The sequence below is a fragment of the Erinaceus europaeus genome, chromosome 11 (genome assembly GCF_950295315.1).
Source record: "Erinaceus europaeus chromosome 11, mEriEur2.1, whole genome shotgun sequence".
Classification (NCBI taxonomy): Eukaryota; Metazoa; Chordata; class Mammalia; order Eulipotyphla; family Erinaceidae; genus Erinaceus; species Erinaceus europaeus.
In genome coordinates, this window is record NC_080172.1 from 44571991 (window position 1) to 44585269 (window position 13279).

The following is a 13279-nucleotide window of genomic DNA, read 5'->3' on the forward strand; positions in this document are numbered from 1 at the left end:
CATGTGTGCTCTACTGGGTATACCATCAGCTGCTCCCCAACAATATATTTTTGTTTATTTATTTATTCCCTGTTGTTGCATTTTTCTTAATTGTAGTTATTATTGTTGTCGTTGTTGGATAGGACAGATAGAAATGGAGAGAGGAGGGGAAGACAGAGAAGGGGAAAGATAGACACCCTGCAGATTTGCTTCACCGCCTGGCCTGTGAAGCGACTTCCCCCTGCAGGAGGGGACTGGAACCAGGATCTTTATGCTGGTCCTTGCGCTTTGTGCCATGTGAACTTAACGTGCTGCGCTACCTCCTGACTCCCACAATATATTTATTTTAACCATTTTTGGTGCTTTAAAATATCTAATAGAATCAATCAATGCAATTAATATCATTTCATCTTTGTGTTCTTTTCAAAACTTCTAAGTCTCTATGTTCCCCTCTCCCTGTCATAAAATGCTCTTTGATTTTCTTCCCATCTTTCTTTCCTGGTTCATTTATTACTTTCCCTTGCATCGATTTACTCCTCTAATACATATTATCAAAAGAGAAAAATGACAATAGTTACAAACACCATTTCCAGGAATCGGGTGGTTCTTCTTCTTCTAGCGTTTGCCCTTCTTCCGTAGCCAGTCAACAGCATCAGGTTGAGCCTGATGTAAAGTTTCGAGACCTCCTTTGAATCTGGAGAGGTGGCAGTCGTTGACTATGTGGGTCATAGTCTGTCTGGAGCCGCAGGGGCAGTTTGGGTCGTCTCTGGCTCCCCAGCGATGGAACATAGTGGTGCACTGGCCATGGCCTGTTCGATAGCCATTGAGGAGGGCCCAATCATAACGTGCTAGGTCAAAGCCGGGTTGACGCTTGCAGGGGTCTGTGATGAGGTGTTTGTTCTTTACCTCAGCTGACTGCCAGCTCTGTTTCCAAGAGACTGGAACAGAGAAGTTCAGTGTAGGCGTAGGGGACCAGACTGGGTGACGAGACGTCAAGCGTTGAACAGGGTGGGCAAAGATATCCGCATATATTGGCAGGTCCGGTCGAGCATAGACGTGGGAAATGAACTTAGATGATGCCGCATCCCGACGAATATCTGGCGGGGCGATGTTGCTAAGAACTGGCAGCCATGGAACCGGGGTGGAACGGATGGTTCCAGAAATTATCCTCATGGAGGAATATAATTTGGAATCGACCAAGTGGACATGGGGGCTACGGAACCATACTGGGGCACAGTATTCTGCAGTGGAATAGCATAATGCCAGAGATGATGATCGTAGTGTGGAAGCGCTCGCGCCCCATGAGGAGCTGGCCAGTCTTGCAATGATGTTATTCCTCGCGCCCACCTTTGCTGCAGTTTTTATGGGCGGTAGTGCAGCAGGTTAAGCGCATGCGGAGTGAAGCGCAAGGACCCGCGTAAGGATCCCTGTTCAAGCCCCCTGGCTCCCCACCTGCAGGGAGTCGCTTCACAGGCGGTGAAGCAGGTCTGCAGGTGTCTTTCTCTTGCCTTCTCTGTCTTCCCTTCTTCTCTCCATTTCTCTCTGTCCTATCCAACAACGACAACATCAACAACAACAATAGTAACTACAACAACAATAAAAAAAATCAAGGTCAACAAAAGGGGGAAAAAAAACAACCAAACCATTTCCTTTATTATGTTACATATACTATCAACAATAGAAATTCCTTTCTCCAAAGGGCTGTCATCCTAATAGGTCCTAAGTTTGCTTAGGCCCAGTGATCTGTCTCTCAAGTCTGTTTTCCTTGATTTTTGCTTATTTATAAATGTTGTTATTATTTATTTATAAAATGGAAATATTGACAAGGCCATAAGATAAGAGGGATACAATTCCACACAATTCACACAACCAGAACTCCATATCCCATCTCCTCCCTTGAAAGCTTTCCTATTCTTTATCTCTCTGGGAGTATGGACCCAGGATCATTGTGGGGTGCAGAAAGTGGAAGGTCTGGCTTCTGTAATTGCTTCTCTGCCAAACATGGGTGTTGGCTTGTCAATTCATACTCCCAGCCTGTCTCTCTCTTTTCTTAGTGGGGCACATCGTTGAGGTTTTCTGCCCAGGGAAATCCTTTTGGCATCATAGTAGCATCTGGAACCTGGTGGCTGAAAAAGAGTTAAGATATAAAGCAGAACAAATTGCTGAGTAATCATGAATCTAAAGGCAAGAATTTTGCAGATAAACCATTTTGGAAAAAGCTGGTAGGTCTATTTTAGGTATATTCCAAAGGGCCCATGTCTTTACTAGTTTTTGCCTGAACCTAACATCTAGTATGCAGGTAGACCCAGGTTATTGTCTGGAAGAGATGGTGCCATAGCTGGATAAAGCACTAGAAAGCTGGATCAGGGAAAAGAGTAGCTCCCAAATATGGGAAAAGTACATAAATATTGTTAACTGTATACCCCATTGATTTGATCTGGGGCCCATATTCAGCACAAGAGCCTATGTAACCTCTACATCCCTGTAGGTTTGAGTTCAAATTTTGTGGTCATGGCTAGGAACATTCCAGGCTGCACTAATTTCAGGACCCAGCTTCCTCGAGTGGTAAAGTATATTGCCCAACCTTCCTTCGGAGAAAGGAACATTCCCTTCAATTGTTGATCCACATTGAGAGCAATGTCCTATATGGCCCCACAAAGGGGTCCATTATGTTGTTCCTGATGGAGATAACCAGTGACAGTGGCGAGAGGAATCTGTTAGAGGTCTAGGCCCATCATATCTGTGTAGGAATCCCAGGACTCCCTGACTAAGGCCCCAGATGATGGGATAACCTGGTAGCGACTAAAGAATCATAATTGAATTGTGTTAGTCTCTTCCCTTTATTCAGCTTTTGTAATCCTTACTTTTTCTGACAAGGTTAGCTTTGGAATGATTGAGGGATGTGTAACAGGAGGTAGATGAGGAAGGTGTTTAGGTCTAAGATGAAACCATTTTGTTAGGTACTTAATGGTGTCATTTTGGGTCTTTCTACTACCTTTCTACATTTATTGACTTACTGCAAACTATTGTGCACCTTGATTTAAGGTATATGTTTTCCCCTAATTTATGGATACGTATACATATGCCCTATCTCATGGACCCTGGTCTATGTCTAGGTTTTGAGGTTTGTTAAGAAGTGCACCACCTGAACTGGAATTAAGGAGTCCTATGAGCTAGGAAAGGTCTCACCAGAGTAATGAAGCTGAAGGGTTGACATTCCACTCATGTTGTCTTTGGACACATTGATCAGGTTGGGATAAGCAGATGCAGTATCAGTTGGTATGAACTGAGAGAAGCATGCAGGAAAGTGAGCCCCACCCTAGAGTCTCCAGGACTGGGGGAAACATGGGTGTTATAGAGAAAGGGGAAGGTTTCTAATGTCTTAAAGTTAAAGAAGGCAATAGATAGTTATTGGTATAACCAAATTATTTGGAAATTGGGTTAATATTGAAAATCCCATTGTTAGGATTTGTTGTATCATGTAAGACCTCACCGTAATTTATGTTCTTTTATGCTATTTATATATAGCTATATCTTATATAGTAACATCACCAGTTACTTCTGTTCTCCCTGGTCTAAGATTTTAGGAGATTTAATATTTCAGAAAACAAGTCATTACTAGAAATGTATTAGCATGCACGTGGAGCGAAGTGCAAGGATCGGTGTAAGGATCCCAGTTCGAGCCACTGGCTCACCACCTGCAGGGAGGTCGCTTCACAAGCGGTGAAGCAGGTCTGCAGTTATCTTTCTCCCCCTCTCTGTCTTCTCCTCCTCTTTCCATTTCTCTCTGTCCTTTACAACAACATCAATGACAACAGTAATAACTACAACAAGGGCAACAAAAGGGAATAAATAAATATTAAAAAAAGAAATGTATTAGAAATTTGAGCCCACTGTTAGAATTCAATCTGATTACCAGTTTGAATTTTTAAGTGCTTAGATTGAAGGATCATATACTCAGAGCTATGGACTATTCATCATAAAGTTTGAGATATTCGGTCCATTTTTCCCCTCTCATATTAATTAAGTAGTGATTTATGAGACTATAAGTTAATTTGAGTGTATATTAACATCACTTCCACCACCAAGGTCTTTGTCTCCCCCCTCAGTAAACGTTTTTGTATTAGTCTTGGATTAGGTATGAACAGATTATGAAGTTCCCACACGCCACATTTCAAATGCCTTTTCCACTAGAAGGAATTTCCCATTATCTTTATTATGAGGAAGCTCTGATATAACTATCTGTTTATTAAACCAAAATACTCCATGTCACAGTCTCCCTGCACACTTACTTCAGCACTTACTTCACCTTCCAGTAAACAGCAAGAGGGCTTCTTCCACTACCTCCAACCACGGGACCAAATGATGGGCCCTCAGTGTTGATAATTCAGAACTGGGCACTATCTTCCTTAGATACAGACTTTCACATAACAGTATTTATCTTGTCAGCCCCACTGTGTAATTCATATGACCCCTCATAGTTCAGTGGAATTCCACCCATCATGTGTTCAACTTATGAATGAGGACTCCAAGAAACCAAGGTCACATATAAAAGTAAGATAATAGTTCAATACAGACTTTGTACAAATTATTTATAGAAAGCACCTCTGTTGAGGCAATGAGATAACTCACCTGGTAGGGTGCCCATTTTGCCAAGTGGCCTGGCAGGGCTGTTACAGTGGCTAGAGTGATGGAATTGCCAATATGAGGTTCTGAGTTTGGTTCCTAGTATCACATGCCAGAGTGATGCTCTGGTTCTCTCTCTCCTCTATCATTAATAATAAATAAATAAATAAATAAATAAATCTTTAAAAAAAGATGACTTAAGAGTGGAGTTTGGTTCCCTGTGGCTTGTGGGCATCTGGGCAGATAATGCATAACAGCCCAACTGAGTGCAGTGCAGTGGAAGGGTGACCACGGGCTCAATTTCCAGCCCTGCCACTTCTAGGTGAGTAACCCCAGATTAGATTCTTTTTTATTTTTTATTTTTAAAGGTTTAGTTATTTGAGAGGTAGTAGGAGAGAAAGAACCAGACATTACTCTGTTACATGTGTTGCCGGGGATTGAACTCAGGACCTCATGGTTGACTGTTCAGTTCCTTATCCATTGCACCAATTCCTGGACCACTACTCCTGATTAAATTCTTGACCTCTCTGTGCCTCTCACTCTCCCTTGCATAAAGCAAACCCTCACCAAATCATTGCAAAAGAGAAGTCAACTATTACATGGCATATATTTAAAATGTGCTTACTCAATATGCAACACCAAAGATATGAAAACTGTACATTCTCAGGTCCTCACAGAGTCTAAAATCTACTTAACAAAGCCTGATAGCCAGCTTCTTGAGTCCCTATGGAGTTTCGTGCCATCTCCATAGGAAGAATGCAGATTAGTGGTTTTTTGAGCTTGAATAACATGACCCTAGGAACTATCGTCAAAGATGTCAAAGTATCTTCCATGGATTCCATCACCATTTTTTTGAATTCTTGATCAACGCCAGCTTTCTGTCATCTATAAGGACTGGGTTTCAGCTTTACCAGCATACCGAGGAGCACCATGGGCTAGAAGAAACTCCATGGTGATAGAACAATGCTATGGTGTTTCTCTCTCTCCAGCTCTCTACCTGAAATACAAAGAATGAAAAAGTAAGCCCTAAAATTCACATGTGAGTCCCCAGTGTCAAAAAACATCTCTCCACTCTAAGGTAAGGGCTACTGAACTTCACATGAGAAACAAAATCCTCGCGTGGAACAATCTTCCACGTGTACCTCCTTGGATTTTGGAAGCTTACAATTCTAAGTTCAGATGCAATGAAGATGTTTAGAGTTAGAGGTGGGAACATAGAGATCTTTCTAATGTCTGGCTGCTCTGCATTCTGTGTTCATGTGAGGCCTCCCAAAGCTTGGACCATTTTTTATTAATTCTTTGTTTGTATTCTAGACTCTGAGTACCCAGTGTTAAATGGGATCTACAATAAACTCAAGACCTTGAGGAAATTGGAAAAACAGAAGAAAGAAAAGGGACAAGAAAAGAAAGAGAAAAGCAGCAAAGAGAGAAAGTCAAAGGTGAAGCACAACTGAAAACAGTGGCCTACCCCAGGCCACACCCTACACTATACTCCAAGGAGCCTCCTTTCAAATTATGCCAGTTAATCTGTCTAAATCATAAACCTGTCTGAATTTTCCTTTAGTATGTAGATGTAGTAAAGTAATGTTGGAAATTTGTCATTTAAAATTTTCTCTTTGTACTACTTCCAATATTCCTTCTTTGCCCAACCCTAATGGACATGGTTTAGAGATTAGGATGGGAGGGAGTTCTGGGAACAGGATTAAGAAAAAGAGATTCTCAGGGGGCCAGGCGATAGCACAGCAGTTTAAGCTCACGTGGAGCGAAGTGCAAGGACTATAATAAGGATCCCGGTTCGAGCCCTGGCTCCCCAATTGCAGGGGAGTTGCCTCACAGGCGGTGAAGCAGATCTGCAGGTGTATTTCTCTCCTCCTTTCTGTCTTCCCCTCCTCTCTCCATTTCTCTCTGTCCTATCTAACAACAATGACATCAATAACAACAATAATAACCACAGCAATGATGAAAAAAAAACAAGGGCAATAGAAGGTGAAAAAATAGCCTCCAGGAGCAGTGGATTCGTGGTGCAGGCACCTAGCTCCAGCAATAAGAGTCTCAGTTTGGGAACAGCTTGATGGGAAGCAAGGGGCAGTAATCATGCCCTGTGAGTCAGAGGGAGAGGAACAAGGAGGAGAACTCCCAGGAAAGGGAGTCATCATTCAACTCACATACTGGTGTGAGTTTTTTTTTTTTTGTGAGGAATTCCAGGTAGTATATTCAGAAGAGTCATTTCTAAAGTAAGTGGAATTGTAGATCCAAGTGAGGCTTATCCTAATATTGGTTAAAGGGAGGTTGCTATGATCTTCGTACAATAGAGAGAGTAGGCTAACCAGTGTTGGGGAGACACTGAGCAATATTAACATCAAATGGTATGGAAAAGGATTACATTCCCCCTCCCCCCCCATGGAGTAGCTAGCACTGTCAATGAAGATAGCACTCACCCCCTACTTAATGGCTATTTTTGTGAAGAGGTATCTATGATTTTAATTACATCAAAACAGTTTTCAGGAAATTTTGTACATGTGTAACATTTCTTAGTTTTCTGCATAACAATACAACCCCCACCAAGTCTTCCTCTGCCATCATGTTCTAGGACTTGACCACCCCTACCCCATACTCTGAGCCTTTTACTTTGGTGCAATACACCAACTCCAGATGGATGTCTTTTTATATAGCCATTTTGCTGTCTCCCTGACCCATGCATTTCAAATTTCAAAGTGCCTTCACAGGTTAGTAAGAAATGGTTTGTTCTCTGTTTCCTTCCCAAGGCTGGCCCATGTACTATGGGTGGGTAGGTGGTCAACATGCTTCATCCTGGCCACAAAGTTGGGGTCCAAATGGCTTAACCGGCAGCAATTCCAGAATTTGGGGGGGTACTCCATTATAGTACACACAAAGTGAAACTCATGGGTTCCCCCATAAGACCGAGTCCTCTTCTTGAGAACACAAACTTATAAATGGTTATGACTGTCAAATGAAAGGTGTAAAAACACAATGAGACATGTTTTGCTTCTTCCTCTCTCACAATCCAATTCATTTCTAAATTACAATTAACATGTCCCCTGAAAATCTTTTGATTCTCTCTAGTTACTTCCATTTCTCCTGGCCTCTCCTTTACTGCAGGCTACTATCTTCTCTTTGATGTTTAAAGCAGCCTCCTGGTTGGGCTCCTCACTTCCACACTTGCTTCTCCCTGATTGTTCTACACAACCAACACAATCTCCATGTGGTGTAGTAATCTCTTTAACATGGAAATCTGACAAGGTTGTAGGATGAAATCTGAGTGAGGTCAAAGAGCATGATCCTTGACTCTGGGTTTCAAAAAATGCAAGAAGTGATTCTCCACTTCTTGTGGAGCATGTTGTGATCAAGATGGGATTATTAAAACCCAAGTGAAAGGGTCTGGCAAGATAGCTCACTTGAGTGGGTGTCTGCTTCATCATGATGACCCAGGTTCCGGACCCTTGTACACCATGTGGAAGTACTACAGTAGCAGGGGAAGCTTTGGTGCTATGGTGTCTCTCCTTATTAATATATCATCTTTCTCTCTCACTGAAAAAATCAGCCTAGAACAATGAATCCCTAGAAAGGATAAAGAAAACAGCAAGGTGGAAGGTGATAAAGTAAATAAAGTGTTGGACTTTGAAGCATAAGGGCTTTTTTAAAAATAATTTTTATTTATCAAAAGGAAACACTGACAAAAACCATAACAGGGGGACAATTCCACAAAATTCCCACCACCAGAACTCTGTATCTCATCCCCTCCCCTGGTAGTTTTCCTATTCTTTATCCCTCTGGGAGGATGGAGCAAGGGACATTATGGGGTGCAGAAGGTGGAAGGTCTGGCTTCTGTAATTGCTTCCCCACTGAATATGTAATTGCTTCCCCACTGAACGTGTTGGCAGGTTAAGCCATACTCCCAGCCTGTTTCTCTCCCTAGTGGGGCAGGGCTCTGGGGAATCAGGGCTCTAGGACATATTGGTAGGGTCGTCTGTCCAGGGAAGTCTGGTTGGCATCATGGTAGCATCTGGAACCTGGTGGCTGAAAGAAGAGTTAACATATAAAGCCAAACAAATTGTTGACTAATTATGAACCTAAAGTCTAGAATAGTGCAGATGAAGATTTGGGGGTCTCCGTATTGTGGATACTTAGTAGACCTATTTTAGGTATATTCCTTAGGGCCCATGACTATACTAGTGTTTTTTTCTTTTTTCTTTCTTTCTTTTTTTCCTGAGCCTGACATATGCAGGTGGATCCAAGTTATTATCTGGGAGATGATGTCATGGCTGGAAAAGGAGCAGAAAGCTGGATCAGGGAAGACAGTAGCTCCCAAATATGGGAAAGGTGTATACATATTGTTGACTGTAAACCCCATTGATTTGATCTGATCTGGGGAAGGGCCTGACTTTGATCCTTGGCATTGCAAATGCCAGGGTGATACTCTGGTTCTTTCTTTTTCTCTCTTTGTCACAAGTAAATCTTAAAACAAAACAAAACAAAACAGATGCAGGTTCTGCCGCATAGTTTTTGATTCAGCATATAGTAAATAAATAACTAAAAACTCCAGCATGGCTTTAGTCAGGTTTAAACAAATGGCAGGTTTATTACATTGCAGTACAGTGGTACAGTATGGTCAGCAAAATAAGCAATGGGGCTAGTCATTATGGCTGGAGAGCCTTAAGTTTTTTTTTTTCTAATTTTTTTTTTTTTTACTATATTTATTGGATAGAAACAGCCAGAAATTGAGAGGGGAGGAGGAGATAGACAGAGAAACACCTGCAGACCAGCTCCACCACTCGCAAAGCTTTCCCCCTGCAGGTGGGGGCCAGGGACTCGAACTTGGGTCCTTTCTCACTCTAACGTGTTGCTCAACCAGGTGCATCACCACCTGACCCTGTCTTTTTTTTTTTAAGCTTTTCTTTTTGTTTTTTGTTTAATGATTTAACAATTATTGAAAGATTGTAAGGTAACAGGGGTACAATTCCATACAATTCCCACCACCAGAGTTCCATATCTCATCCCCTCCATTGGAGGGTTTTCTATTCTTTATTCCTCTGGGAGTATGGACCAAAATTCTTTAGGGGGAGCAGAAGGTGGAAGGTCTGGCTTCTGTAACTGCTTCTCTGGAGGTTGATCCCCTAGCCTGTTTTTATCTTTTCCTGATGGAATAGGGCTCTGGGGAGGTTCCAGGACACATTGGTGAGGTCATCTGCCTAGACAAGTCAGGTTGGCATCTTGTTAGCATCTGTAACTTGGTGACTGAAAAACAGTAAGATATAAAGCAGAACAAATTGTTTAGCAATTGTTCATGATCCATGAACCTGAAAGTCAGAATAAAGCAGATGGAACTAAGGGTCTTGGTGTGGGAAGAAGCTAGAAAGTCTATTTTAGGTATATTCTAAGGGGCCCATCACTTTACTAATTTTTGCTTCATCCAAACAGCTAACACTTTAGGTGGGCTAAAAGTATTGTCTGGGAAGATGGTGTCAGAGTTGAGAATAGTACTAGAAAGCTAGATCAGGGCAGACAGTAGCTCCCAAATATGGGGAAAATATATAAAAAAATTAACTATTAGCACCGTCAATTTGGCCTAGGGCCCATGTCTATTCATATTTAGCACACAGGAGCTTTTGTAACCTGATTCATTTCTCCAGCGTTTCTTCTCAGTTAAACCATTATATTTGGTGTGTTATGTGGTGTCTTCTTCACTACTTTTCAATCTACTGATCCCACTTTCCTGGATTTACTTGTGTCTAAATAAGGTACTTAAGAGTTCACAGTTTCAAAGATTAACAGTTGTTTCAATATTATTTCAGTCCCTGAGGTGAAGCATAACATAAAGTGGCTGAACCTTATGTTATGTTATTTATCTTCCCTACAGGCTAGAGAGCCTGAGGGTTTTTTTTTTAAGTATAAGTAGATTTATTAGCTTAATCACTCACTCATGAACAAGAGATAAACAAAGTGGACAGATAGCACAATGGTTATGCAAAGAGAGTCCAAAACCCAAGTGTCCAAAGTCATATGCCTAATCCTCCAGCCTATCACCAGCCAGAGCTGAGCTGTGCAGTGTTCTTTGGACCTGTGAGTTTCCGAAAAAATCCTATTTGTATTTGGTACGTTATGAGGAAATTATTCACTGTTTCCTAATTTATCAGGAGAACAATGTGGAAAGGCTCCCACTATATAGCCACATCTCTGGGCCACCAGGAGTGTAGATCTTCTTCTGAGTCACCTGGGCCAGTTCTCAGTATAGGGTTTCCCTGTTGTTCTAGCCTCTGATGGCCAGTAGTTCTCAAGATCTTCCTGCACAGTCATCACCGCCCAGCTATCATCCACATTGGTCTCCAGCTCCCACTGATTCTGTGCTCGGAGAAACTAAGATGGAACTTTCGGAAAGCAAACTGGCATCTGTTCAGTGATCTTACCAACAAATCTATTCCTGCAATTCCAATTAACTCTATCCCCTCTGAAGATTCCTACATGCGCTTCCGCCAAGCCATCTTCAAAGCAGCTTCCCAAGCCATTCCTCGTGGGAGACGTGCTAACTATATGCCTTGTCTTGATGCTGAATGTGAGCAACTACTAAAGCAATATGATGAGTCGGGCGACCCAGTTGTGGCTGACCATCTTATTGCCTCCCTGGATGCAGCACGGCAAGCCTGCTGGCAACAACTCACGGAAAGCCTGAACTTCACCCACTCAAGTAGGAAGGCCTGGAAGCTTCTTCATAGTCTGGGTGCTGGTAACCAACCCCCTCCCGTCTCCCATCCTCCCGTATCTCCAAACTCAGTGGCCAGTCACCTAACTCAAGTTGGACGTGCTAAGATCGACCCAGTCTGGAAAAGAGAAATTTCCCATGAGTGGTCATCCCACTTCCGGTTATCTTGTCCATCTCCAAAACTCTCTCCCTTTACACTGTCTGAACTGGAAGACGCTTTGAAGAGGGTTAAACCGGGAACAGCTGCTGGCTATGATAACATCACCCCAGAACTCATTCTTAACGTGGGTCCCGCGGCAAAGAAGTGGCTAGCTTCATTCCTGTCACACATCTTGGAATCTGAGTCTATGCCCAAAGTTTGGCGTCCTGCGAAGATTATAGCGGTTTTGAAACCAAAGAAAGACCCAACACTGGCCGCCAGCTATAGACCAATTTCTCTCCTCTCCGTGTGTTACAAACTCCTTGAGAGGCTGCTTCTGTCACGTATTTCTCATCTTACAGAGAAATTCCTATCACCCGCCCAAGCTGGTTTCCGCCCAGGAAGATCTACCTGCGAACAAGCCCTGGCCCTCTCAACTTACATTGAAAATGGATCCCAGAAGAATTTAAAGACAGGAGCTGTCTTTGTTGATCTCACAGCAGCCTATGACACGGTCTGGCACCGTGGTCTCCTGGTCAAGATCTCAAGATGCCTGCCTCCATGGGTGGCCAACACTGTATCGTTTCTTCTCCAAAACAGAAGATTCCGGGTGCATCTGGGTGACAAGTCTAGCAGATGGAGACTTGTCTCAAGTGGCCTCCCCCAGGGATCTGTTCTGGCTCCTACGCTATTTAATATTTACATCAATGACCTCCCAGAAACTTCTTCAAGGAAGTTCATCTACGCCGATGACATCTGCTGTGCAACTCAGGCATCAAAGTTTGACATCCTTGAGGAAACACTCACGAAAGACATGTCTCTGATATCTGATTACTGTAAAAAAAATGGCGACTAATCCCTAGCACTGCAAAAACGGTATCATCTGTTTTCCATCTACACCATGCCTCGGCCTCGCATGAGCTTAATGTGCAGCTTGGTGATACGAGAATCCGGCATGAAGCCCAGCCAATCTATCTTGGCGTTACTCTCGATCGCACTCTGTCATTTCACGAACATCTCATAAAAACTGCAGCAAAGGTGGGCACGAGGAATAACATCATTGCAAGACTGGCCAGCTCCTCATGGGGCGCGAGCGCTTCCACACTACGATCATCATCTCTGGCATTATGCTATTCCACTGCAGAATACTGTGCCCCAGTATGGTTCCGTAGCCCCCATGTCCACTTGGTCGATTCCAAATTATATTCCTCCATGAGGATAATTTCTGGAACCATCCGTTCCACCCTGGTTCCATGGCTGCCAGTTCTTAGCAACATCGCCCCGCCAGATATTCGTCGGGATGCGGCATCATCTAAGTTCATTTCCCACGTCTATGCTCGACCGGACCTGCCAATATACGTGGATATCTTCGCCCACCCTGTTCAACACTTGATGTCTCGTCACCCAATCTGGTCCCCTACGCCTACACTGAACTTCTCTGTTCCAGACTCTTGGAAACAGAGTTGGCAGTCAGCTGAGGTAAAGAACAAACACCTCATCACAGACCCCTGCAAGCGTCAACCCGGCTTTGACCTAGCACGTTATGATTGGGCCCTCCTCAATGGCTATCGAACAGGCCATGGCCAGTGCGCCGCTATGTTCCATCGCTGGGGAGCCAGAGATGACCCGAACTGCCCCTGCGGCTCCAGACAGACTATGACCCACATAGTCAACGACTGCCACCTCTCCAGATTCAAAGGAGGTCTCGAAACTTTACATCAGGCTCAACCTGACGCTGTTGACTGGCTATGGAAGAAGGGCAAACGCTAGAAGAAGAACGGCCAGTAGCAATGGAGACTCACAGTTGCAAAGTGGTG

The 13279-nt window shown here is 43.3% G+C and overlaps 1 protein-coding gene across 2 annotated transcripts in view; it reads left to right on the plus strand.

Moving 5' to 3' along the window:
* CA6 (carbonic anhydrase 6) overlaps positions 1-6197 on the plus strand; it is a 36805-nt gene extending 30608 nt beyond the window's left edge. For both annotated transcript variants that reach the window (XM_060200964.1, XM_007538151.3), the window contains one exon: positions 5920-6197. In XM_060200964.1, the coding sequence (XP_060056947.1) occupies positions 5920-6059 (140 nt within the window). In that variant the 3' untranslated portion in view covers positions 6060-6197. The remainder of the gene's footprint in view (positions 1-5919) is intronic.
* The last annotated feature ends 7082 nt before the right edge of the window (positions 6198-13279 follow it).